The 27,336-nt window shown below is 44.2% G+C and overlaps 1 protein-coding gene across 1 annotated transcript in view; it reads left to right on the forward strand.

Annotated features, from left to right (window-relative positions):
- Window positions 1–1,719: 1,719 nt before the first annotated feature.
- Window positions 1,720–27,336, forward strand: part of LOC308280756 (NLR family CARD domain-containing protein 3-like) — a gene marked incomplete at both ends in the record, with an annotated part of 79,114 nt that continues 53,497 nt past the window's right edge. The window contains 2 exons of the mRNA XM_080755069.1: window positions 1,720–1,774; window positions 2,806–4,558. Of these exons, the coding sequence (XP_080611195.1) occupies window positions 1,720–1,774; window positions 2,806–4,558 (1,808 nt within the window). The remainder of the gene's footprint in view (window positions 1,775–2,805; window positions 4,559–27,336) is intronic.

Here is a 27,336-nt window from a genome sequence, read left to right on the forward strand (position 1 = left end):
GAGACAGGGATTCCCAACCTCAGAGCAAACTGGCGGTCAATAAAGCTCTCATCGGCCCCTGAGTCGATGAAAGCTGGAATAGTGAGCGACTGTCCCTCCCAGGTGAGTGTGGCAGGGAAACTGGCACGACTGGCAGTGAGGGGCTGGAGAGAAGTTAGGCGACTCACCCGAAAACCCCGACTGGGAGAAATTACGCCTCCTGGCGTCCAGGAAGGGGACACCTTGGAACGTAGAATTGGACAGGAGTGAACGGTGTGAGCTGAGTCAGCACAATACAAACAGAGCCTGTGTAGCCTGCGGTGCTTGCGCTCAGCCGGTGATAAGCGGCCCTTGGAAGTCACGCGGATTCGGCCCAGCTGCAGGCAGTCCTCTGTGGGACTGGAGACGGCAGATGGTTCTTGCTTGGGCCGAGTGAGACTGGTGGGGACTGAGGATATAGGCTTGGAAGCAACGTAATGCTGGGATGCCCTCTCACGCTTACGTTCACGGTGTCGCTCGTCAATGGAAATGGCGAGAGAGATGAGTTTGGACAGAGTGGGGGGTCTCTCTCTCTCGGCTAGGGCATCTTTCGTAGGCTCGCTCAAACCCCGGAGGAACGTGCTGAGAAGTGCAGGCTCGTTCCAATCACAACGGGCGGCGAGGATGCGGAACTCAGTGGCATAATCTGCTACAGAGCTGGAGCCCTGCTGAAGAGAAGAGAGAGCTGTGTCTGCGTCGTGCCCCTGGACGTCGTGGTCAAACACAGCCTTAAACTCCAAAACAAAGTCTTTGTAGTTCTGCATGTAGGCTGCAGACCCCTCTCGACTTGAAAAAACCCAGCGGCGCGCCCTACCGGTGGTCAGGTTTGTAATGTATGCTATGCGGGCGGGGGAGGTGGAATACATGCTAGGCTGGAGATCAAACACGTACTCACACTGCATGATGAACTCCCGGCAGAGAGAGAAAGTTCCGTCATAGGGAGCCGGGGCAGTAAGGTGGGGTTCCCGGCTGGGAGACGTAATCTGCACGGGAGCGGGACTCGGAGGAGGAGTGAGTTGAGCGTTGAGTGCGGCGACTCGTTTAGAGAGCTCCTCGACCAAGGAAGTGAGATGGTTAACCTGGGTGTGTTGTTGAGTGGCCTGGGACTGCTGGAATGTAGAAACCTCCCGGAGCTCCTGCTGTAGGCTCAAAACAGCAGCGGATGCCTCCGACAGCAGGCGGGAGTGTTGGTCCAAAACTTGTCCTTGGGCCTGAAGTGGAGTGAGAGATGGGCGCTTTTCCTCCATGCTGGCTGGGTCCAGGTGGCCAGTTCCTACTGTTACGACTGGTGTGAGTTGACCCAAACGCACAGCAAAGGAGGAGGCAGAAGGAGGTTGAAGCCCACCCGGGCGTGTTTATTAACAATGGAACACAGAGTTAATTCACAAGGGGGGCAAAAAGGGGAATTGGGCTCTGCGGCTGCTCCAACTCAGCACGGAACCCGGGAAACTGAGGAGGAGAGAAAAAGGCAGAGTCAATAATAATCCACAAGGAATAGCAGTGCACAGCAGCTACAAGGAGCAAAAACTGGCTATCTCTACTAAACTGGGAAAGCTAATAATGGCTGTCTACTTTACCAACCATGGACTGGTGAGGAACTGGCGCCGAGCTGCAAACAGGCCAGGCTCTTGTAGGCTCTGGAGGAGATGATTGCAGATGGCGACCAGGTGAGAAGATTGGCAACGGGAGACAGGTGTGCAGATGTCTGGGTCTCAGAGGTCTGCTGTGACGTACTGTGCCACGAGAGGGTGCCACAGTGCCAAGTGAGGACCAGGACGTAACATTTTGATTGGATAAAAGTACAATATTTTTTCTATTTTCAGTGGAAAATAGCAACTCTAAAAGCTCATAACACGTTGCCAAGAGACATGTTGTGAGCTTGTAGATCAGCTACTTTCTGTGAAGATATTTAGTTTAGAGTGAAAACGAGTGAGCCTACTATTGAGCCCTTGGGGAATCCCTAGTGATATTATAATATTAAATAATAATAATAATAATAATAATAGGAAGCCTGAATATTCAACTGTTGTTTAACTGTTGTTGTTTTTATTGTGAAAATACACAATCTACAAGCTCACAACGTGTAGCACTATGTTGTGAGCTTGCAGATACAGTATTTATATGAATTATAGGGCTCAAATGGTTCATCACTGTCAATTTATGATATAATCTGACATCAAATTGAAAACTTTAACATGGCTCTACAGCTATGGCAGCAGACACATGATACTCTTTAACATTTAAAGGACAACTTTAGGTTTTTTTTTACAACAAGGGTTCATATTTTAGATTGTAATTAAAGAATATAAAAGATGAGTGTTAAAATTATTTCATTTACTTCTTTCTATTGTTTTAGAGATTCTTATTTCAGTGGTTGGGGGCATGTGTACAAGTGGCTAAATATGTCATTTTACACAGAATAAGCCCATTCCCAAGATACAACGCAACCTTTCATGGTTGGATGTGACTTATGGGGGCTAGAAGTGTTACTGTAAATAGCAATAAAGAAACTGCTGGCTTATTGTGTCTAAAAAGACATATTTAGACAATTGTACGCATGCCCCCATGCGTATGCATGCCCCACATTTTAGCACGGTAAACACAATAAAACAATAGAACGAAGTAAATGAAAACACTCACTTTTTCTTTTCTCTAATTACAATCTAAAATATGAACCCTTGTAGTAAAAAAACTAAGTTGTCCTTTTATTGACCACTTCATCTCATTTGAGAAGCACATTTTCCATAACATGCACTTATTAATGGCCTCTGTTCTTTTGTCTTTTAGAAACTCCTGCAGCTCTGTGTCAACAACAACTTAAATCTGTTCTGAGGGAGAAGTTTCAGTATGTGATGGAGTGGATGACAAAAGGACAAACACTTCTGAATAACATCTTCACAGAGCTCGACATCACAGAGGGATGGACTGGACAGGTCAATCTGGAACATGAGGTCAGACAGATTGAAACACCATCCAGAACAGGAGAACTAATCAAATTAGAAGACATGTTTAAACCGTTACCTGGACAACATAAACCAATCAAAACAGTGATGACGAAGGGAGTGGCTGGCATTGGTAAAACAGTCTTAACTCAGAAGTACACTCTGGACTGGGCAGAAGACAAAGCCAACGAGAATATCCACTTCATCTTTCCATTCACTTTCCGAGAGCTGAATTTGATAATGAAGGAGAAGAAGGAATACAGCTTGGTGCAACTCATTCATCACTTTTTTGGTGAAACCAAGGAAGCAGGAATCTGCAATTTCCAAGAGTCTCAAGTTATGTTCATCTTTGATGGTCTGGATGAGATGAGGTTTCCTTTACACTTTGGGAACAATGAGATTTGGACTGATGAAACAAAGCCAACCTCAGTGGACGTGATACTGGCAAACCTCATCAGTGGACACCTGCTCCCCTCTGCTCGCATCTGGATAACCACACGACCTGCTGAAGCCACTCAGATCCCTAAGAAGTATGTTGACAAGGTGACAGAGGTGAGAGGATTTGCTGACTCCCAGAAAAAAGACTACTTCATGAAGAGATTCAGTAACAACAAAAACCAGGCCAGTACAATCTACTCGCACATTCAGACATCACGGAGCCTCCACATCATGTGCCACATCCCAGTCTTCTGTTTCATCATTGCTACAGTTCTGGAGGACATGTTGAAAACAGGGGTGAAAGAAACACTGCCAACGACCCTGACTAATATGTACCTCCAATTCATGTTGGTTCAGTTCAAACATACAAAGGACAAGTATCCTGGCAGTAGTCCAGCTAAGGTCATTCCGTCTCTGGCAAAACTAGCTTATAAACAACTGAAGAAAGGCAACCTGATCTTCTATGAAGCAGACCTGAAAGAGTGTGGCATTAATATCAGAGATGCAGCAGTGTACTCAGGAGTATTCACACAGATGTTTCAAGAGGTAAAGGGTGGGTGGGTCAAGGAAGAGGTGTTCTGCTTTGTCCATCTGAGCATTCAGGAGTTTCTGGCTGCTCTTTATGTCTTCATCAAAACTGGTGTCAACCATCTGTCAGAATCACCAACCACCATTCTGCCCAAACCTGGCACGAATAACTTCTACAAGAGTGCTGTAGACAAGGCCTCACAGAGTCCAGATGGACAATGGGACTTGTTCCTCCGTTTCCTGCTAGGCCTCTCAGTGGAAACCAATCAGACTCCCTTAAAAACACTGTTGGGACAAACCAGACGTATTCCACAGACCACACAGACCAATGAGAAAACAATCTCGTATATCAAGGAGAAGATCAGGGAGAATCCCTCTCCAGAGAGAAGCATCAATCTGTTCCACTGTCTGAATGAGATGAATGATCATTCTCTAGAGGAAGAAATCCAACAGTACCTGACCTCAGGAAGATTCTCTGAAGAACAACTCTCTCCTGCTCAGTGGTCAGCTCTGGTCTTCATATTGCTGTCATCAGGGAAGGAGCTGGACGTGTTTGACCTGAAGAAATACCAAGCTTCCGAGGAGGCTCTTCTTGGGCTGCTGCCAGTGATCAAAGCCTCCAAAAGAGCTCTGTAAGTAAACTGATAACTATAGATTTAATATAAGGCTGGGACTTTAACTGATTAATTGCCATTAATTAATTACAGAAAATTAACGCGATTAAAAAAATTACGCATTTTAATCGCACTTAGTTTTTGCACCCCAGAACCTTCAGTTTCGGGCATACCGATCACCAACCAAGAAGAGACAACAAATGCAAAGGGAGAAGTAGCCGATCAGAGCGCTTTGCATGGCCCAGTGGATGCGAAATTTAGATTAAAAAAACTCACTCGTTGATTCACTCGTACAACAAAATGTGTTTTACTTGAAAAAAATGCCATCAGGTATTATGATTATACTATAGTATATACTAATAGACACATGAAAACCAGAAAAAGTATAAAACTATGGCACCACCTCTTTAAGTCACATTGAATGTGACTATAACTAGATATGTATAACATATTCAGTGTCCGGGCATATCATACTATGCAAACATTCTATGGAAATAGCAGACCTCAGAAGTTTAACATACAGTATATTGATTTTATCTCTGATGTTTCTTCAGGCTGAGTGGCTGTAACCTGACAGAGAGATGTTGTGAGGACTTGTCATCAGCTCTCAGCTCCTCTGGTTTGAAAGAAATGGATCTAAGTAACAACGATCTGCACGATTCAGGCATTAAGAAACTCTGTGTTGGACTGGGGAGTCCACAACGTACACTGGAGACCCTCAGGTCAGTATTCATAAACCTGTTCAACAGATGACAGTTCTTCAGTAATTACACATGGAGCTTATAGCTGTATACATTTAATGTAGATAGATAGATACCTTTATTATCCCAAGGGGGAAAATCAGTTGCCCAGAGGCAGCACAGCAGTATAAGGTTATTTATAAAGTTACAGAGAAGTAGGAAGAAAAAAATTAAAGAAACAAGAACAGAGTACAGTAAAGAGCAAGGTACATCAAGAGAGTGAACGAATAATATATAAATATATATATACATAAAGTGTCCTAAGCACAACTATTAAAATAGTAGTGTCCAGTGACCATAGCAGTCAATGCTAGTTAGTGCAACTAGCAAAGACTAGTCTTTTGCATCAAAAAAGTACAGTTCCAAACAGGGCAGGAAATTCACGGCGGCCACGACGGCCATGGCCGTCGTTGCCCCTCTCTTTGGCCGTGTGCCCCTCGAAAAATGACATGCCCAAACGGCCACAGTGGCCGTGGTGCCCCGGCGCCCACAGCAGTCCATTAACTGCTTTTTACCGTTTTTTCCTCTGCGCGATTTTCCAGTCATTACGGTAACAGCAGTGCGTGGTTGGCTGAGCTCCTCACATGACCAGTAGTAGATTCCATTTACGCTCGTCGTAGCAGCATAATAGAGTAGCAGCCGCCGCATAGTGGAGCCGCCGGAGTCCCGCGACAGTGTTTATAACACAAAAACATCACCGGGCTAAACGGGAGTTACATCTAACGCAGCCTGTTGAATAAATCCGAATGTGCGAACGAATGCTTTCAAACGGAGCTCTGCTGAGCTCAGGACAACAACCAAAATGCAGCACTAAGGGAACCCAAAAGCTATTCTTTCCCCAAGAGGCTGAGCTGTCAGAAAGTACATTATTGTTGAGAAAGGATCACTCCGCGAACGGGAGGGAGGAGTTTGTGTGCGTGTGTGTGTGTGCGTGCGTGCGTGCGTGCACAACACATGGCCAGTGGTGGAAAAAGTACTCAAATGTTTTACTTAAGTAAAAGTATCAATAGCCTACTGCAATGTAGAAATACTCCGGTTGCAAGTAAAAGTCCTCAAATTCAAAATATACTTGAGTAAAAGTACAAAAGTATTGGTATCAAAATGTACTTAAAGTACCAAAAGTAAAAGTACAAAATGTTTGAAAATAGCAGATCTACAAGCTCACAACGCATAGTTATGCGACACATCTTGAGCTTATAGATCTGCTATTTTTTCTATAAGCTTGGTTATTTTCAAATAAGCCCCTAAATAGGGCTAAAGTGGTTCATGTATGTTTATTAATATTATAATTTATATATACAAAGTAACTGGCAGTGGTAACTAAAGGTTTCAAATAATTGTAGTGGAGTAAAAGTACAATATTTGGATCCGAGATGTAGTGGAGTAGAAGTAAGTGTTAGAAATACTCAAAATTACAATAAACAATGAAGTACAATACTTAAGTAAATGTACTTAGTTACTTTACACCACTGCACATGGCAAAACAGAAATAAACAGGTTCTTGATATTTATTTAATTGAAAGGTATTAAACCTTAACGTTTAAGCTAAATTAACTATGACTGTGGCGTGGACTTAAAATCATTGTTTTAATGATGGCCTTCCTGCCCTGGCACTTGGCCTTTGTGCCCTCAAAAATTTGACAACACCAAAGGCCAATTGGCCTTGCCCCTAAACTGACGAAATTCCAGGCCTGGTTCCAAAACAAAGTGCCCATAGCAGTCAATGTTAGTTAGTGCAACAAGTATCTCACTGTCATGAGCGCCGCTCCTACATCTGGCTTTGCCTGTATGTACGTATGTCCAGCCTCATCTCACATTGGCCAAGCTTCATGTGACGCTTAATGAAATGAACTAATAAATAGCCTTGTTCACTTCACACTGGGTGTGAATATTGTAGCCTCGGCAGGGAGACGAACCCTGACCCTGATATCCGATGGCATGTACGTTACCAGTCAGCCAAAGAACCAGGCTCACTAGCGAAGCAACGCACACACACACCATATAGCAGGGGTCGGCAATTAGCCCAATTCACGGCCCGCCCACTAAGCATCCCACGGGTGCTGAAGTCACATTTTGAAGGGGTAAATCCTACCATACCCTATGGAGTTAGCACAGAAATCGCAAATTTAATGCAATTTCCGAATAGTAAAGTATAAAATACGGCTAGCATGATCAAGAACACAAGATACTAAACGGCACAAAGCACTATAATTTACTTTACTGTTAGAAATAATGATTTGTTGGCTTTAAGTCCAGTATAGTTTCCCCTTCTAAATTGAAGTCAGCACCCGGGGAAAACTGAGAAACGGAAGTAGGTGGGCGGGCCGTGAATAAGGCTAATAGGCGGCCCGCAGGCCAAAATTGGCCCCCCAGTTTTTTTTTTTCTTTCTTTAACACATTGGCCGCCATTTTAACATTGACTGTATGGCTCTCCTGCCATTTTGTTTAATAAAAAAATTGATATATTTTTTTTATATTGACATTTTTCCTAAATTCTGTATTTTTTCGACAATGTCATACAGAACCTCAAATGAAACAGGACAAACTCTAGTCTCACCGAAAAATAAAATAAATAAATAAAAAGCTTTTTTTTCTATAGTTGCAGCCATCTCAAAATAGCCATTTTTGACCAAAATCCAGCTATAATTGAAAGAACTGGAGATATTGACCTTTTTGTGATTGATGGCTTTTCGAGCGAATAACTCAGTTGATATTTGTATTTATGGCGTCAGGCACTTATCAGATAAGTGTACTAATGTAATTATGTAATAGGAATTATTTGTAGAATTTTCTGTTTAGAAAAATGCAGAGAAAAATATTTTTATATGCTATGTCTGACCAAAAACAGCAAGTTCACATTGATATACTATTACTGCTACAGTATTCTACAAGTCTGCTACAAGTCACTTGGGGGCGCTGTCTCTCTGTTTCTGTGTGTAAATGCTAGTTGCGCTCTGTAGGCCTACAGGTGCACACACACACATTGACATCAAAGGGGGCATGAGTCTTTACAACCAGTAAGACTCCCTAATCGGGAGATAAGCGACCAACGGTCGCTTATCTCCACAAATATCACAACCTCCACCTCTCACGTCATACGGGTAGCCATAGTTACACCTGGAATGTTGAATCTCCATATATGGAGATAACCTACGCATCACACAAAGTCTGACCTCACCAGCCCATACTTGGGCATGGACGACTTATATCTCCATATACGGAGATGGCCATATATGGAGATACGATGACATCACAGAGTCCACAGCTGATGATGTGGCGTGATGTCATACAATACACAAACAAGCCCTATATAAAGGGGCAATTCTCACCAGGGAAGAGAGCATTGCCTGGAATGTTGAATCTCCATATATTGAGATAACCTACGCATCACACAAAGTCTGACCTCACCAGCCCATACTTGGGCATGGACGACTTATATCTCCATATACGGAGATGGCCATATATGGAGATACGATGACATCACAGAGTCCACAGCTGATGATGTGGCGTGATGTCATACAATAAACAAACAAGCCCTATATACTGATGCGATACGATGACATCACAGAGTCCACAGCTGATGATGTGGCGTGATGTCATACAATAAACAAACAAGCCCTATATACTGATGCGGAGATATGAGCAGGGCAAAGGTGTGACGTGTGACGTGTGACCGACCGACGGACGGCCGGTGGAGGTTTTCATAGTAAACTGCTCCCTGACGGTCGCAATAACACTTCTAGAATACACCTCTAGAATGGATTGCTATGACATTTGTTCAACAAGGTGATCAGCAATCTCTCAACACGTCGCTCTGCGACACTTTGAGAGCTTGTAGAGCTTGTAGATCTGCTATTTTCACATTCTAGCACATGTTAGAAAATGTCTCCCCCTGCCCCTAAAAAATCCTCTGCACTGCCCTGGCAAGAGCAGGGCAGACGCAGTTTGCTAACGAGGCGAGGCTGTAGTTGATCGATCGCTTGTTGGCTGTAGTTGATGCTTGTTTTGGTGGAGCGTGGGCCAGGGACCCCCACGCACACCTGGTTCCCTAAGTGTTGGCTGGAGACCAGGGGACCCCCTTTGTGAGACCCCATCGACAGGGACCACTTGTCCCAGCAACTGGATCATGTGAACTTTATGTAACAAATGATCGGCTTATTGATTGATTTTACAATGTTATGTAACTCCGCACTGCTCTGGGAGGTCGGCGAAGCGTTGGACCCGCGGACCCCTTATTGGTTCCGTTAGAAAGGCGACCAGGGACCCCCACCTTTGCAAAGGCGATCATGGCTTGTTTGTGGACTAAAGTTTGTGGACTAAATACCATTACAAAACTAATATTATAGCCTGGATATATGGATTATAACCCAGGGTGTGGATTCAAATCAACCATCATCATTATCAGGTACGTTTTAGAAGCATTTATATGGCGAATTGGCGATAATTGTGTGTTTTGTGTCTTGAGAGAGAGAGAGAGAGAGAGAGAGAGAGGCAGATCTCACTGATAGCACTGTTTTTTTATGGGACTGAACACCATCAGGGGTCCAACAGGGACCACTGAAACAGAGATATAGTGGTCCTGGAGGGAAGCACACACACACACACACACACACACACACACACACACACACACACACACACACACACACACACACACACACACACACACACACACACACACACACACAGCTGTTCTCACACTTTTTTTTCTTCTCTTTTTTTTTCCGGCAGCCAGCCTTTTGAGCTCAAATGCGTCTTTTGCCAGTTCACTGTGGGTTATGGGGAGATTTATACATTTGTATTGCAATTTATACATTATTACAGTATTTTTTTCAAACACACTTACTTTGATGTGTGATATTTTAGGTTCCCTTTAAGATAAAAGGCTCAGACTTTGTCACGGGCTGTGGAAGAATGTAATTAAACATTACATTATATAAAAGCAAATTCTCGGGACTATCGGGCCTGGCGGGGAACGACATTGGGATTTTCTCGGGACTATCGGGGGAGGCGGGGAATGAGTTAATACAACATCAGAGGGACAAGTCTCAGTCACATTATCACTATTATATCTGCTCCCTCTGCCCAACTAGAGAAACTATCCCCACTTAATGAAGAATAATTATTAGGCTACGTGTAGGCCTCCGCCTATTATCGTCCATGAAACATGACAGGCAGGCAGTATAACGGTTGGGAGGTGCGCTCGCTGCGCGCGCTCTCTCTTTCTTCCTCTCTCTCTCTCAAAAAGAAAAAGTCAGTGGACAGCACTAGTGCTGAAATAGCAAACAGGCAGTGTGGTATTAAATAAAAACACCAGTTCAGTAAATCAATCAAACGTTATCTTCACTTATATGAACTTCACTTAAAATGAAATAAAAAAAATAAAAGCTGAATCCACTTGATCATCGAGTGCTTGATCTCAGAAGCTCCTGAAACGACAGAGCACAGCATTGTGCGCAACATTAGGTATAAGAATTACTATGTGCTATTTATTAACTAAATTAAAACTACAATTAGGCTTTTTAATAACAGGTCAGGTTTAGTACTCACTTAGTGTGAAAAGTGGCATCTCCCGGCGGTCACGATTTTCATGTAATCTGGTGATATGGACGTCACTTTAATCCGCAGGCAGTTCTCCAGGTTTTTATCTGTCAATCGATTCCTCTCGTGCGTCTTTATTGCATTCATTGATGAAAAGGCCGACTCACAGACATAGGTGGAAGGGAACATTGTGAGCACATAAAATGCGAGTCTCTTGATGTTACTGTACTCTTTTGAGCATGCAACCCAAAATGCACTCTTGGACTCCGCATTCTTTAGTGCAGCGCTGACCAGGGAGCTTGTTTGGAAGTCAATTAATTCCATTTCCAATGCAGCCTCATCTAACGAGGGGATAATTTCTTTCACCTTGGAGGAGAAGTCGCCATCTGGTTTGTCGGTGAGCGGGTCACGTACAAAGGCAATGAGTTATTTTGGGATAAAGTAGTCATCAAACCTAGACGTGAAGTTGTCTCGTAGCTGCTTGATAAAGTCAGTCATCAGCTCTGTCACATGTCCCGGTCCCTGCTTTTTAAGTGTACTGAAATGAAGGAGCCTGCCAGAGGATATTTCTGTCTCTAACAACCCCAGCTTCGTCGTGAATGCCTCGAGCTTTTCAACCATATCCACGATGATTTTCTCCCTCCCCTGTAGCTGGAGGTTAAGCAGGTTTAGGTGGCCAAATATATCAGATAAGAATGCTACATTGGACATGACCGTTACGTCTCAGAGAAGGGCGAGGTGATCAGCTGCTGCTTTATTTTTGCTCAATTTAAGGAACGCTTTGACCTCTTCATTAAGTGAGCAGAAGCGCTCCAGTGCCTTTCCCTTGCTCAACCAGCGCACGTCATTGTGTATGAGCAGATCGTCGTGGGTGGCATCTTCGGACTCAGCCACTATAGTTTTCGGAAAAGGCGAGGCTGTGTGCTTGACGTGGCCCTGACAAAATTAATGACTTTCATCACTTTATCCATAACGCTCTTCAGCTCACCACTGAGCCTGGCACAGAGGACACTTTGGTGAATGAGACAATGCAGGGCATGCATCTTGGTGGCTTTCAACCTGCTAACTAGACCCCTGTGCCTTCCCACCATCGCGGGAGCTCCGTCGGTCACAATTAAGTTAACCCTCTCAAATGACAAAGAATGCAGCCTGAACAACTCCTCCAGTTTAGTAAATAAAACATCTGCAGTGGTGTGCCCTTCTAATGGGATGAGAGACAGCAGCTCTTCCTTGAACTCTTTTCCATCAAAATAGCGAACATAAACACACAACTGGGCTATATCTGTGTTGTCAGTGCTCTCATCAATAGCCATGGAAAAGTTATGCGCACGGCGGAGTCCATCGATAATTACATCCTCCACCGCGTCGGACAGAGCCTCGATGCGTCGCGTAGCGGACCTGGCAGACAGTGTCTGTCAGTTGTTTGACTGATGTAATGATACCATCCATAGACTTGTCGTCGGCAAGTTCTTCCAAAACTGTCACCATCATTTCCTTAAAAACCTCAGCGTCTGTGAAGGGCTTGTTGTGCTTGGCGAGCAACCACGACGCCTTTAGAGAAGCACTTGTGACTTTTTGTTGGGATGTGAGGCCTCGCACAAGGATCCTGGTGCTGTTTGCATATTCTTTTTTCAGTCTTTCAATTTCTTTCTTTCTTGCCTCGGTTTGTGGTGGGAAGCTGACTTTGAATGCGGCATGATTCCCATCGTGGTGCCGCCTAACATTAAATTCTTTGGAAACAGCTACTGTTCTTTTGCAGATCAGACACACAGGAGTTGCATTCACGAAAGCAGGTAAGATAAAAATATACTTTTCTGTCCATTCCTCTTTGAAAATGCGGTTTTCACTGTCCACTTTCCTCTTGAGACTTTTGGATAGGGCCATTGTTTCTCAGTCAGTGTGTTTGTTTTGCTTGACTAGCGGCAGGTGAAATGTTTCCTGCAATCAAGCAGACTGCAGCCCCCCATGTATTCTCACTCCAATACATACAGTTGTGTGTAACAATTAATCTAACTTGGTATAATTATTTGGCCTACATCTGGGCAGGCGTAATGTTAAACCATTAATAATGACACAGTAGCAAGTAGCCTAATATTAATGATTTTTTATTTTTTTGTAATCAAGTTTTTATCATAAATTTCGTTCTGGCCCCCCATGTAATGGCTTGGAAAAATATTGGCCCCAGGCCAAAATTAATTGCCGACCCCTGCCATATAGCATACAGTCGTCCCCTCTACCTGGAAGCGCGACCACGGCCAGGGGCTAAGCTCGACTGAAACCGGGGGGTCCGAGCGCGACTCATGGGGGGACTGTTGTTGACTACCAGGCTTAAGGTCTACAACGACCGAGGAACTGACAGAGCACCCGACAGTACCTATTTGTACCGCTGCCACCAATGTAGCCCTGGCCGGGAAGCCAGGGCGCTACCGGTCTGCCAAAGAGCCAGGCTCGCTAGGGAGCAACGCACATACCATATAGCGGCTATATGGTGTGAATGAATGAATGAATATTTTATTTCCGTGTCTGGACAATATTTGACCCATCCCATATGGGATTAACAGACACATCAAATACATACTGTACATGTAAACCAAAAACAGACATTCCAGTGCAAATTCCACCAACAGCTAAATACAAAGAATACAGTATCTCACAGAAATGAGTACCTTACAGAAGTGAGTACACCCCTCCCATCTCTGCAAACACTCAAACGTCTGCAGAGATGAGAGGGGTGCACCCACCCCTGCGATACACTACATCTCCATATGGCTGCACATAGCACAAAAGTCAACATTTAAATTCAACTATAGGTCAACCTTCTCCTCCTATCCCACGCTTTAAAGAGATATTCTGCAAAAGCAAATACATGATCAAAAAGAAATGTCATTAAGGCACCATTCTCATACTCTATTACGTTAATGGTGTGTGCGTTGCTGCTCCCTAGCAGCCCTAGTAGCTATATTATAGCCTACTAGGGCAGTCCCCGACTAAGAATTTGTATAGTCGACTATGATTGGCCGAAATTTGTTGATAGTCGAATGGTAGTCGAATAGCCCATTTTTTTTTTACTTTTTTTTTACAATGGCTTACAAACAACAGAAGTGAAACACTCATTTTAAATAGCATGTCTTCTTGACTTGACGTTCTTGTTTTAATAGATAACTCATTCATTATTTAAGCCAAAGGTTTATTATCATGGCTTTATATAAGAATAATAATCAGAATAATACAGCAATAACAACAATGAAATAATATCTCTAAAATAAATAAAGTAACAAAATAATATAAGGCTAATTAAAATCACCAAATACTAACATAAGTAGGCCTATAGCAGGTGTAAAGTTTATTCACTTTAAAATCAACCCGTGTGTCACACCAAAACACCCATGCAACTATTGGCGATATGCGGTGCGGTCACACATTTCTGAAGGCTCTGCCCGACACCAATATCTGTTTAACATCCATGCATGTGTAGTGATGCGCGGGAGCGGGGATTGAATCCGGGACTCCCACTCGCCAGTCCAACGCAAAACCAGTCGTGCTAATAGGGCTGAGCCCGATTAGCAGGGCTGTTGTCGCTGGTTCATGGCTGGTACTAACTGTGGGGGCTACAATCACCCCCCTGATCTTTTGGAGCGTGCCCTCGCGCTTCACACTTCACGCCGCGGACCGCCACACACGACGTGGACCTGTCCCTCACGCGAGGATATCACGCTCCTCATCCTGCCGACAACGCCAGATTGTAGTGATACGCGGAAGCGGGGATTGAACCCGGGACTCCCACTCGCCAGTCCAACGCACAACCAGTCGTGCTAATAGGGCTGAGCCCGATTAGCAGGACTGTTGTCGCTGGTTCATGGCTGTTACTAACTGTGGGGGCTACACATGCATCTGTCCACGAGACGCTGACAGAGAGACAAGCGTGTTTATCATCAGGAAACAATAGCGATTGGATTTTCAAAACCGTCACTCATCGGGGAGAAAGAGTTTCCGTGATGACAGTCAGTGATGTCAGTCATCTCCAAATTTGGTCACTGTTTCAGCATGCGGGTATTATCAGCGGGTATCATCAGTGACGTTTATTTTGGGCTCGCTGAAAGCTAGCACACGTATGTTATTGTCATTATTGTGGGCTCGCTGAAAGTCAGTCAGTCAGTCAGTGCAAGTTCTCCTCAAAACTTTGGCACCTTTCTACTCCTACACACTTACACCGAAAATCGATATTCAAACATCAATGTGTTCAGCTTACTATGGAGACGTTTGCTATTACTTTTTACAGCAATCGGCCAAAGGGTGGCGCTGTAGGAAGCCTTTGAAAGTACAAACTTTGAACAGGTATAGCTCATGCTCTGTTTGATGTACACTGTACAGCCATGAAACCTGGACACACACATGCGTCTCCTCATGCCAACATCTTTGACACTCTGGACTTTTGACCTATAGATTTCCAACCATTTTGAATTATATGAAATACAGTAAACATCTATCTCCTCCTGGGATTTTTTGCGTTACGCGCACGAAACCTTTTTCACATGAACTTTGGACCAATACGGTCAAACTGTCGGATTTCTTTTAAAGTGAAACGTTATTTTTATGAATATTGCAGTTTCATGCAAATTATTCATGCACTGTAAATCATCATAATGTGATGTTTCTTTAATAGAAACATAAAATGCAAACATTGATGTTATCACTACTGTTTCTTCAGGCTGAGTAGCTGTAACCTGACAGAGAGATGTTGTGAGGACTTATCATCAGTTCTCAGTTCCTCTGGTTTGAAAGAAATGGATCTAAGTAATAACGATCTGCATGATTCAGGCGTTAAGAAACTCTGTGTTGGACTGGGGAGTCCACACTGTACACTGGAAAACCTCAGGTGAGTATTCATGAACCTGTTCAATAGATCAGGGGTTCCCAAACTTTTTTGTCTCAGGGCACCGCATGAATATTTTTTTAATCCGAGGCACCCCTACATTATAATTCTCACTCCCAGCACCTTATATTTATAGCATATCGTCGTTGTCAGGTGGAAACCTTGTATGTCCAAAACCGTTTGTTTTGTATTTATCATCTATAAAATGTACTAAACTAGTGAAAACAGCAGATCTACAAGCACACAACGCCTTGCGATGTTGTGTGCTAGTAGATCTGCTGTTTTCACTAGTTTTGTGCGACAGTCTTGTATGATGAAGCAGGGCTTTGCTTTACCAAAAGACGTACACATGTGAAGACAATGGCTGTATTAATACACGACTAACGAGTTCGCACCATTTTTTTACATTATCATTAGATTTCTTTTTCATTAGCGTTAGCATTTTTAGCATTAGTTAGCATTAGTGTTTTTAGCATTAGCATTTCTAACATTAGCATTAAAATGTTTAGCATTAGCTAGCATTAGCATTTCTAAAATTTGCATTTTTAGCTTTAGCATTTTTGGCATTAGCTTTTTTAGCATTAACCTTTTTAGCATTAGCATTTGTTAGCATTATCATTAGCATTATCATTTTAAGCATTAGCACGTTTTAGCATTAGCATTTTTAGCATTAGCGTTTGTTAGCATTAACATGTGTTGACATTAGCATTAGCATTTTTAGCTTCACATTAGGGGAAGTAGCGGTTAGCATTAGCAGTTAGCCGTTAGGACTGTGGGACCACCCACCGAGTTTGAGACCAGTAACGTGTTGGGAAGTGGAGTTATAGTTGTTTAAAGCCCAGCCAATAGGAAGGCAGAGGGGGCAGGGTTAAACAATTACAGATCATTCCTATTGGCCATGTAATTACACACACCAAATTCCGAGACAGTACAATGCTGCAAACTGGCGTTATAGCTGTTTAAAGCTCAGCCAATAGGAAGACAGAGGGGGCGGGGCTTAATCAATTACAGCTCGTCTCTATTGGCCGGAAAAAGTCCAAAGTTGTGTGAGTGTTTTAAAGTTTAAATCACGTTGCTACTTGCTAAGCAAAAGTATGCCAGAGTAATGTGGCACCAAAGTTTTTTTTTCTTTTTTTTCTCTGAGTCCCCCATTCAAAGTAACTGCAATTTACGTCACCCCCGCAATATATATATAAAAACGTGCTGCTCGGTCAGGAATAGATTGCTATTACTTTTCTTGCCGAACCGTGTTACCATGGTGATGTAATCCGCAAAAAAACGACGCCCAAAAACCCCATTGACTTTGAATTGGGGAAAGCTGATACCTTGGCGCCACATAACTCTAGCATACTTTTGCCTAGCAACGTGATTTAAACTTTAAAACACTCACACAACTTTGGACTTTTTCCGGACAATAGGGATGAACTGTAATTGCTGAAGCCCCGCCCCCTCTGTCTTCCTATTTGCTGATCTTTATACAGCATAACTCCAGTTTGCAGCATGGTACCCTCTCGAAACTCTGTGTCTGGACTTATTACTTGAGCCCCGCCCCCTCTTATGCCCCACCCTGTTTTCCTATTGGCTGAGCTTTAAACAGCTATAACTCCTGTTTGCAGCATGGTAACGTCTCGAAACTTGGCGTGTGTACCTAGATGGCCAATAGAAATGATCTGTAATTGCTTAAGCCCCGCCCCTTCTGTCTTCCTATTGGCTGGGCTTTAAACATCCATAACTTTACTTCCCAACACGTTACTGGTCTCAAACTCGGTGGTTGGTCCCACAGTCCCAACGGCTAACCGCTAATGTTAACCGCTACTTCTGCTAATGCTAAAGCTAAAAATGCTAACGCTAATGAGAGAAATGCTGAAAATGCTAATGCTAATGTTAGAAATGTTAAAGTTATACCATGTAACTTTTTTTATAAAACAAATCTTAAAATTGTCCTAACTGTTAAATCGCTAAAGATTTAGAACACCCCCTCCGTTATTTTCAGCTTCTAAAGCCTTCTCTTTATATGTTTTCTATGATCCTGACCGGGCCCCGGTTTTCGCGGAAAAATTACGTCATCACACTACCGGCCAATCACAGCGAGGGTTATACACTGCCGGCCAATCACAGCGCATCTTGAAGTGTGGTCGCTATGGCGGCCATATTTGTAGTCGCCCGTGTGTCTCTATACTCAAAAGGTAACCTCGTCTACCAGGCAGGGTGAAGGAGTCCGTTTCTCCGGAATGCCTGAACGCACAGGAACCAGGGACCCCTCTAAAGATAGATCTCGGCGAGGTGGAGGCAGACGCGGGGCCCGCGGGGGCCGAAAAACGTCCGAAAGACGCGGACGCGACTGCGGTTTGCTATAGGGCTACTGACCACTAGTTGAGCATCTTACACAGTATAGCTTTAATGCTAATACTAAAAATGCTAATGCTAATGTTAGCTAATGTTAAAAATGCTAATGTTAAAAATGCTAATGCTAGCTAATGTTAAATATGCTAAAAATGCTAATGCTAGCTATGGGGTTGCACACACAGCGAGCTGCAGGCACACTTAAAATGTCTTCGATTTTTTCTTTTCTAGTTTAGTTTTATTCTTTTAAATAAAATTCCACTTAGTTTTAGTCACCATTTAGTCATCTGTTTTTAGTCGACTAAATATCATACGATATTAGTTAAATCTACAGTTGATTTAGACGACTAAAATGTATTTTGATGGCGCCATAATGACTGATTTTAGACTTGGTTGCATGCTTAAAATAGCCAATCTACAAGCTCCCAAAGTGTTGTGCTGGGACACGCGTGAGCTTGTAGATCTGCATTCCCACAACCTTTCTTGGTGTTGAGTTTCATAAGTTTAGACCATTGATTAATTAAAAAAAAAAAAAAGTATTTGTCTTGTTCCTGTATGAATTCCCCCTGTACTACAGACACTACCAATGGTACCATAACTCCTCCCAGCATCACCTTTGGGTGTAATTTGTATTGATCATGTTTTTGTATACATGTAGGCAGCAATGTAGTTCTAATTGCAAAAAGGAAAAGGTTGTTGGAGAATGTGTTTTTTCATTTAGTAATAATTCAAAAACATTGAATGGTTGGGAAGAAGGAAGCCCAATATTGGAAAAGTATTGTGCTCAGTCAGAACCTTGCCTACACAATATTACATGACAAAATATGTGTCATCAGTGAGTTATATTTGCTAGTTGTGATTACATCATCAACTAATTGCTATAATTTGATATGTAACCAAATGCGGTGCAATAGGCTGCCTACTGGGCAAAAGAAAAAACAATAACAATGTAAACAACTGTGTGTGTGTGTGTGTGTGTGTGTGTGTGTGTGTGTGTGTGTGTGTGTGTGTGTGTGTGTGTGTGGGTGTGTGTGTGTGTGTGTGTGTGTGTGTGTGTGTGTGTGTACACGCTAGGTTGTCAGGCTGCCTGATCACAGAGGAAGGCTGTTCGTATCTGGTCTCAGCTCTGAGATCCAACTCCCATCTCAAAGTATTGGACTTAGATTACAATCATCCAGGAGACACTGAGCAACTCTCTGCTCTACCACTGGAGACTCTCAGGTATGGAGAGAACTGCTGTCACTCAATGCAAATGTGTTCTAATTGCGATCGTAGGTCGCAGTTTAGTATGTGAACCGTCACAGCTTGACCGTATCTCTATATATGTGGATAAAAGGGATCTCCATTTATGGGCATAAAAGGCATTGTATCTATGATGTCAGACGACAGAATCCATACCGTTAAGACAGATGGCGCGACCTCGCTTTCCGCCCTTACTTAAAGCTCATCCGCACTGCACGCGAGTGACGCAACGTCCCGCGAAATACTGTCCACATATGGAGCGTCGGCCATTGCGTTGCGACGTAGCCTGAACCAATCAAATAAATAAATAATAATATAAAGTGTTTGGGGGGCAGGACATGGCCATTTACCTCTATGGACGTCGCCGCAAAACCTCGCTCTAATAGAGGCTCCGTGAGCCAAAAAACTGAGGGGTGGACGACATCGCTGCAGGACACGTTGTCGCTCGTGGTAGGTCAGGACGTCCTCATTGAAACACATGTATTTTAATGAGATTTCATCGCTCGCGTCGCATCGCGGGCAGTGCGGATGAACTGTTAGGCGTCTTACTGGTAGGTTTATAGTAGAGAAATCATACAGTGATGCTGTATAGCATTGTTTAATCTTTGATGGTGAAAATCATTATCAATTATTGTGCCATTAACAAATAGAATATGCAGGCCTCACATTGTCTCTCCTTCACCCCCAGTGTCAGCCATGGTGGAGAGAAGATGCTGAAACCAGGCTTGAGGAAGTGTAAGTGTGTATTCTGTTTTATTCATGAAATCAAAGCAGCACACATCCAGATATTTATTTTCATATACACAGCAGCATGTGATATTCTCTCATTGACATCCTACTGTGAATTAAGATGATAATAACCACAACTATGATACGTTGTTACTAACCAAAAATTATACAGAATCTTACTTCCTGAGTTTTTTTTTACAAATCACCAGCTTAGGATAGGACTTGCCTACTGTACCTGTGGTGTTCACATAGGAATCTAGAATTATACACTAAGGTTGATAATATATTCATCAAGATATTGACTACATACTGTAACCTCGCGTCACCAGGCTTTTCACTGCGGAGGAAAGGCTGGTATTCATTCTAAAAGTGAGCCATGTGATCTGGTTTAGAAAAAAATTAAAATAAAACAATTGTGTTGTGATGGTTGGTTCCAGTTGTCGTCACATTTCACTAGTGGTGCTACAAGTTAGAATAAAAGATGGACATATCAAACGATTATTATACTAAAAGAAACAATTATACCAAATTAACACTTTTGAACTAGGGGAATCATATTTTGAACTAGGGGAATCATAACATTTGTGCTGTGACTGTAAATAATATCACTGATGTAGTGGATGATAATTTGTCAAGTCATTGAGGGCAATAACCTAACTATTGTATTTCCCTCTAAATTTTATGTAGTATCTCTTTCCATCCAAGCTTTGTTGTAGGTGTTGAGTGCCTGCTAATATATCAAACAATCTGTAAATACTGTGGCTAACCAGAGCTGTTCTCAAACTAAAAAAATAAATGGAGTTATCTATCTGATCTATTATGCTCACATTTCGCATTGTGAAGCGTTGTGAGCTTGTAGATCTTTGGGGTCCAGCTTCTCCTTTTGACCCTTCATCCTGAAGTCAATGACCAACTCTTTGGTCTTGTCAACATTCAGGGATAGGTTATTCTTCTCGCACCACTGAGCCAGATTGTCTATTTCTCCCCTGTAGTCTGTCTCGTCGTTGTTCTTAATCAGGCCCAGCACAGTTGTATCATCCGCAAACTTAATCACCATGTTCGAACCATACTTGGCCTCACAATCCAGTGTGTAGAGGGAGTAGAGGAGGGGGCTCAGGACACAACCCTGGGGGGCTCCGGTGTTGATGGTCAGAGAAGTGGAGGTCATGGCACCCATCCTTACCACCTGACGTCGGTTCCTCAGGAAATCCAAAATCAGGTTACGTAGGAGGGGGTTAAGGTTTAATGTCCTGAGTTTTGTGTCCAGTATGGTGGGGACAATGGTGTTGAATGCAGAACTATAATCTATAAACAACATCCTCAGGTAGGAGTTTTTATTTTCCAGGCGAGTGACAGCTGTATGGAGAGTTGTGGCTATTGCATTCTCTGTTGATCTGTTCTTACGATGCGTATTGGTGCTTATCCAGGCCTGGCATCAAGCTGTCTTGAATTCGTTTTTGTATTAGCTTCTCATAACATTTGCTCACAATAGATGTGAGAGCCACAGGTCGCCAATCATTTAAGCTCAATATTTTGGACTTTTTTGGCACTGGTACAATAACAGCTGATTTAAAACAGGAGGGATAGACACCCGTGGCAAGAGAGAGGTTGAATATGTCCTTAAAGGTGATACACCATGAAATTTCACTTTTCCTATTTTAAAACCTTTTTTTGGTGTCCCACTAGCACCTTCTATCCTCACAAAGTCCCATTTCTGACCGTTGTGTCTTTCTCTGGTTTTGGGAAGGCGAAGGTTAAAAGCATCCCACGGGTTCTCAAAACAGGCTATCCAGATTTGCTGCCGTCGATGACGTCATCGACGTTTTTGGGACATAAACAATATGACATAAATACTTTTTAAATGCATGGTGTATCACCTTTAAAGACACCAGCCAATTGCTCTGCACACGTTTTAATCACTCTACCTGAAATATCATCTGGACCTGCTGCTTTCTTAATATTAATTATTTTAAACTCTTTACACACATCCCCTTCTGTGATGACCAGAGCACTGGGCAGGGCAACGGTGGTGGGGGCTCTTTGGGGCGGGGGGTCTGCATTTACCACATCAAAGCGTGCATAGAATTTATTTAACTCCTCCGGGAGGGATGCAGGGACATTGGCTGCATTTTTGGGCTTGCTTTTATAGTCTGTTATATTGTGCAGCCCCTGCCAGACACTGCGCGAGTTATTGTCGCTTAGCTGTGTCTCAATCTTATCTCTGTATTCATTTTTAGCCGCTCTAATCACGCAGCGCAAGTTATGCAGCTTTGCTCTTTTAATTTCGTCCTTGTCACCTGTAGCAAAAGCTGCGTCTCTTTCTACAAGTGGTGTGCGCACTTGGCTATTTAGCCATGGCTTTTGATTCGGGAATATTTCAATCGTGCATTTACTGACATAGCTTGTCACGGTGTCGCAAATTCATCAACATTGTTACCTGCTGATTCGCTGAACATCTTCCAGTCCATCTGTTCCAGACAGCTCTGGAGCTGTGCGCTCAATTCACACAGCAGAGTACGGACTTCACGGTGGGCGAAGTTCGTTTAAGCTTCTGTGTGTAGTTTGGCACCAGCAGTATAGCAGAGTGATCAGACCTTCCAAAGGGAGCGTGCAGTATGGACTTGTATGCCCCCCGGTGGGCCGTGTAATGCAATGATCCAACGTATTATTCGCTCTTGTTTTAACATCGATATGTTGATACAATTTGGGGAGTGTTTTACGCAAGGAAGCCTGGTTAAAATCTCCGGTTATAATTATAAGCCCCTCGGGCTGTTGATTCTCTGCATTGTTTATTATTTCATGCAGTACTCTGAGGGCTTTGTCTTTATCCGCGCTGGGCGGTATATAGACAGACATCATGGAGTTGGAACAACCTAAGTTCGGGAGGAGATATGGCCAAGCAGAGGACAATCAACCACTCTAACCAGCCACCGGTAACTCCACCCATGCCACCCTGTGCCAACCACTCACCCATCTCCTATCAGGCTGACAACTCCTCCTCCACCAATCACGGTGGTATATAAACCCAACTTGAAAAAATGGCGGCGTGCATAGTTTCCAGTAAACGCTGCACTACGTTCGTTTCAAGTTAAGCTCCACAGACAAACTTTTGAACACTCCCTTTCCCAAACAACACATTCTACACCTTCTATCGCGGAAACGTGTCGCGTCGGGCCGCTCAGTCGCGCGGCCGTGACGTCACACGGTCAGCGACTCGGTCAAGAGATGACGTCACCAGGCCGCCTCGGGGCTTCTCGACCTCCACCACTTTCACACGCCAGTCATTCCAGCAGTCTCCCCATCATGTCCAGTCCAGCTATCCATCAGCTACAGTAACAGCAGCCACAGCAACAGCAGTCACAGCAACAACATCGGCCAGTATTAATCAATCAGTATACCACACTCCTCTCATTCCATTTGTGCCCGATCCTCTACAGTCAGTTTCATTTGTTCCCACTTCATATGCTCCTCCCAAACCTGTCTCCTTCTCACTTGCTACAGCCACTCCAGCTCCTGTGCCCCCATCAACCTTGACACTCAATACCCCCATGGTTTCCTCCTCCCTCCGTCATCAGATCCTCCAAGGTATGGACATTGATCTCTCCTCCCTCGTCCGACCCACTGCAACAAACCTTCAACCCAGATCTGTCGAAGTGGGAGGAGTCTCCATAACCCTCCGTGAACTCACGCCATCTTCATCAACCATCCTCACCCCTACAGAGTTTGTACTGGCATTTTCCATTTTCCGTGACATCATCAGTTTCTCATACCCATCCCGCCGCCAGGATTTAGACGATTATCTATTCATTTGTATGGATTTGGAGGCACACTAGACTATTTCAACGCAACACAGCCACCTACTGGGGCGCACTCGACCTGGACCTGTACTGCAGGATATTTGCCGGAAAGTCAACCAATGCACGTAGCCTCTGTAATTGCCCCGCCCATCCCACCACTCAGTGTACTTTCATCGCACCCGCCCCCCCACTCCACAGCATTCCTCCAGCCCTGCAATTCCCCCTCTCTTCAGTGAGCCCAGCTTGCCCCCAACCAACACCAGCAACCAATATCCTGTAACCTCCCAGGCCAGAGACCGTCGCGGCCGCCCTCTTGTTTTTGTGGGCAACAAAATGTTATGTAACAACTTTAACGAGGGCGGTTGCGACCTCTTCTTATGCAAAATGCTTCATATTTGCACCTTCTGCACTGGTGCCCACTCCGGCATTACCTGTCCCCAGAAACAAAACGATACACCAGAACATCAACCATCCCTGTCGGCATCAACTTCACAAAACCAATAACAGCCTCTCCTCATCCTCATGCCCCCATCCTCATCTTCTCATGCCCCCTGAAACAAAACAAAACATCATAACATCAACCATCTACCTGTGCGGCACCAACTTCACAATCAATAACTGCCTCTCCTCATCCAACATCCTCAAGCCACCATACTACTCAACGACCACCAAAGGAACAAAATAAGACTTCCCCCCCACAACGCCTACCCCTCACCATCCAAATTCTAGCTAGGCGTGTCCACGTCCTACGCAGCGGCTACACAGATAGACACAGCGCTCCAAGCAATATCCCCCCTGGTTTCTTTTGGGGTTTTCTAAGATGCTCAGAGATTCACCTGGCTGACCTATTTCCTTATCTCGCTTTCATCATCTAACAACACCACTCCCATCTTCATCTTCTAACTCGACTCCTCAGCCCCTACAAGCCCCTCCTTAATTACACATACTCCCGACGTGCACAGCACGCTTCTCCTTCAGGCCCACTTTCCATCACCAACCACGGTTCTGTTGTCACCCGCTATGGTTCCATTCTCACCTACGACTGGTCCCCCCAACCGAAACTCTCCAGAACCTTCTCCAGTTACTCTTTCGGAATCGGAGCCACATCCACAGCATCAAGCAAGGGAGCTCCTGACCACTTCATACAAATCATCCGCCGCTCTTCCCAAGCCTACCACAGCTACATCCGTTCCAACTCCCCGGACCTCCATAACACCCAACTCTCCATGATCTCGTAATCCCACAATCCGATTCTTTTGGGGTCTCTCTACATACTTCAGCACGGACGCGTGCTCTTGACCCCTAAGCCAAAGTACCTGGGTCTGCGACCCCCTGGAACCTCCTCCCTCATGCCTGCCATCCTCCGTCCATGCTCCTGACCATCTAAGCTGCACACTACACGCTTGCGTGTGGTGATGACCTTCGATGATCATGCTAGCACCCCAAATGTCATTCTCGTGCCCATGGCCATCTAAGCTGCACACTACACGCTTGCGTGTGGTGCTGACCTTAGATGACCACGCACTCAGAGTGTCCTTTCACGCCCTTGGCCATCCAAGCTGCACACACCATGCTCGCATGGTGCGTGACCTTAGATGACCATGCTGGCACCCCCATGTCATCCATGCCCCGATGACCAAACTGGCACCTATGTCATTCATGCCCCGATGACCGTGCCGTCTTCCCCATGCTGTTCGGGCGTCTTAGCCATCTAAGCCGCACACAGCACGCTTGCGTGTTGTGATGTCCTTAGATGACTATTTCGCACTCAGCATCTTGGCCGTTTATGCTGCATGCCATGCGCCCATAAACGACCATACACCAAAAGCTAAATGTTATTCGTGCCACACACACACACACACACACACACACACACACACACACACACACACACACACACACACACACACACATGCATGATGAAGTTAGATTTGATTGTAAACTGATGCTGTATTGTCTCATGTTTTCCTCATCAGATATGTGTGAGCTCACACTGGATCCAAACACAGCATACAGAGAACTCTCTCTGTCTGAGGACAACAGGAAGGTGACACGTGTGGACGAGGAGCAGCCGTTTCCTGACCATCTAGACAGATTTACCTACTGGGCACAGGTTCTGTGTAGAGAGAGTCTGACAAGATGCTTTTACTGGGAGGTAGAGTGGAGTAGAAGGGTTTTTATAGCAGTGACATGCAGTGGAATCAAAAGAAGAGGAAGGAGTGTTGACTGCGAGTTAGGAGGCAATAACATGTCCTGGTGTCTGTATTGTAATGAGAACATGTATAGTGTCTTATACAATAAGAAGAAGACCTTCCTTCCTGTCCGTCACTCTGGCTCCAACAGAGTAGCAGTGTATGTAGACTGTCCCGCTGGCACTCTGTCCTTCTACATAGTGTCCTCTGACACACTGACACATCTGTACACCTTCCAGTGCAAGTTCACTGAACCACTCTATGCTGGGTTCAGGTGCGAGATGTCTGGTTCCTCAGTGTCTCTGTGTCAGATGTAGGAGGTTCAGTAACAGTGGCGGAGTCACGCGGTGGCTTTTGGTGCTAAAGCACCACTAGTTTCCGGACTAGCACCGGTAGTTTTCGGGGCTAGCAAAATCGGGAGAGAGGCGGTCAGACGGAGAAAAGTGTGATACCCAAGTGCAGTACTACTCCTAAACAACAGGAGGCGTCGGCATGCCCCGAGGCAATAAAAAGCAGAGAAGAAGATTTCAAATCCCTTGAAGAGAAGACGACGACTTGCACACAACACACACACACACACACACACAGATACACACCAACCATCCAAAAGTGAGTGTCACTCACTCACTGCATACCTGATTCCCTGCTCTCAATTGGGGCATAATTTACCTAAAGCGAGTGGGCGGGTTTATGAGCAACAACAGGAAGTGAACTGGGACCACTGCAACATGTTTGTGTGTTAAGAGAGAGAGGGGCTTTTCATCAATCTTTTTCCAAAAACTGGGACAAATGGATAAACAGGATAAAATATGCTACTCTGCTGTTGATTGTTGTCAACTGGTTTTGGAATCTAATTCTTCTGGATGGTGAGTACACTTGACTGCTGCTGCAGCAGCTTGCCTATGCCTAACTCTTTTCTTGATGTCAAAAGTTGTCCGCTGAGACAAATGTTACTTAAATCATCAGTTGTTTTGCTTAACCTAAGGGGTGGGTGGGGACTGGGAGACTGCTGGTGAATAGGGCAAAATGACTGCAAAACTTAAAAAATAAATTAATAAAACTGCGGTACACACAATATGCAGTAAACACACAGTCACACAAATACACATTCTTACAGTAAACACGCGTGCAAGCGTGCGCGCGCACACACACGCACACAAACAAACAAATACAAATATTAAACACATCGTTGCTGTGGGGTGGAAACCTTGTATGTCCAAAACCATCCTTTTTCTATGCGCTTGTAGATCTGCTATTTTCACTACCTTTGCGCGACACTATTGTATGATGAAGCTGGTCGTTAATTTACGAAAAAACATAAAAAGTTGAAATATTGAGA

This window comes from Nannobrachium achirus (assembly GCF_963921795.1).
Source record: "Nannobrachium achirus genome assembly, contig: SCAFFOLD_274, whole genome shotgun sequence".
Lineage (NCBI taxonomy): Eukaryota > Metazoa > Chordata > Actinopteri > Myctophiformes > Myctophidae > Nannobrachium > Nannobrachium achirus.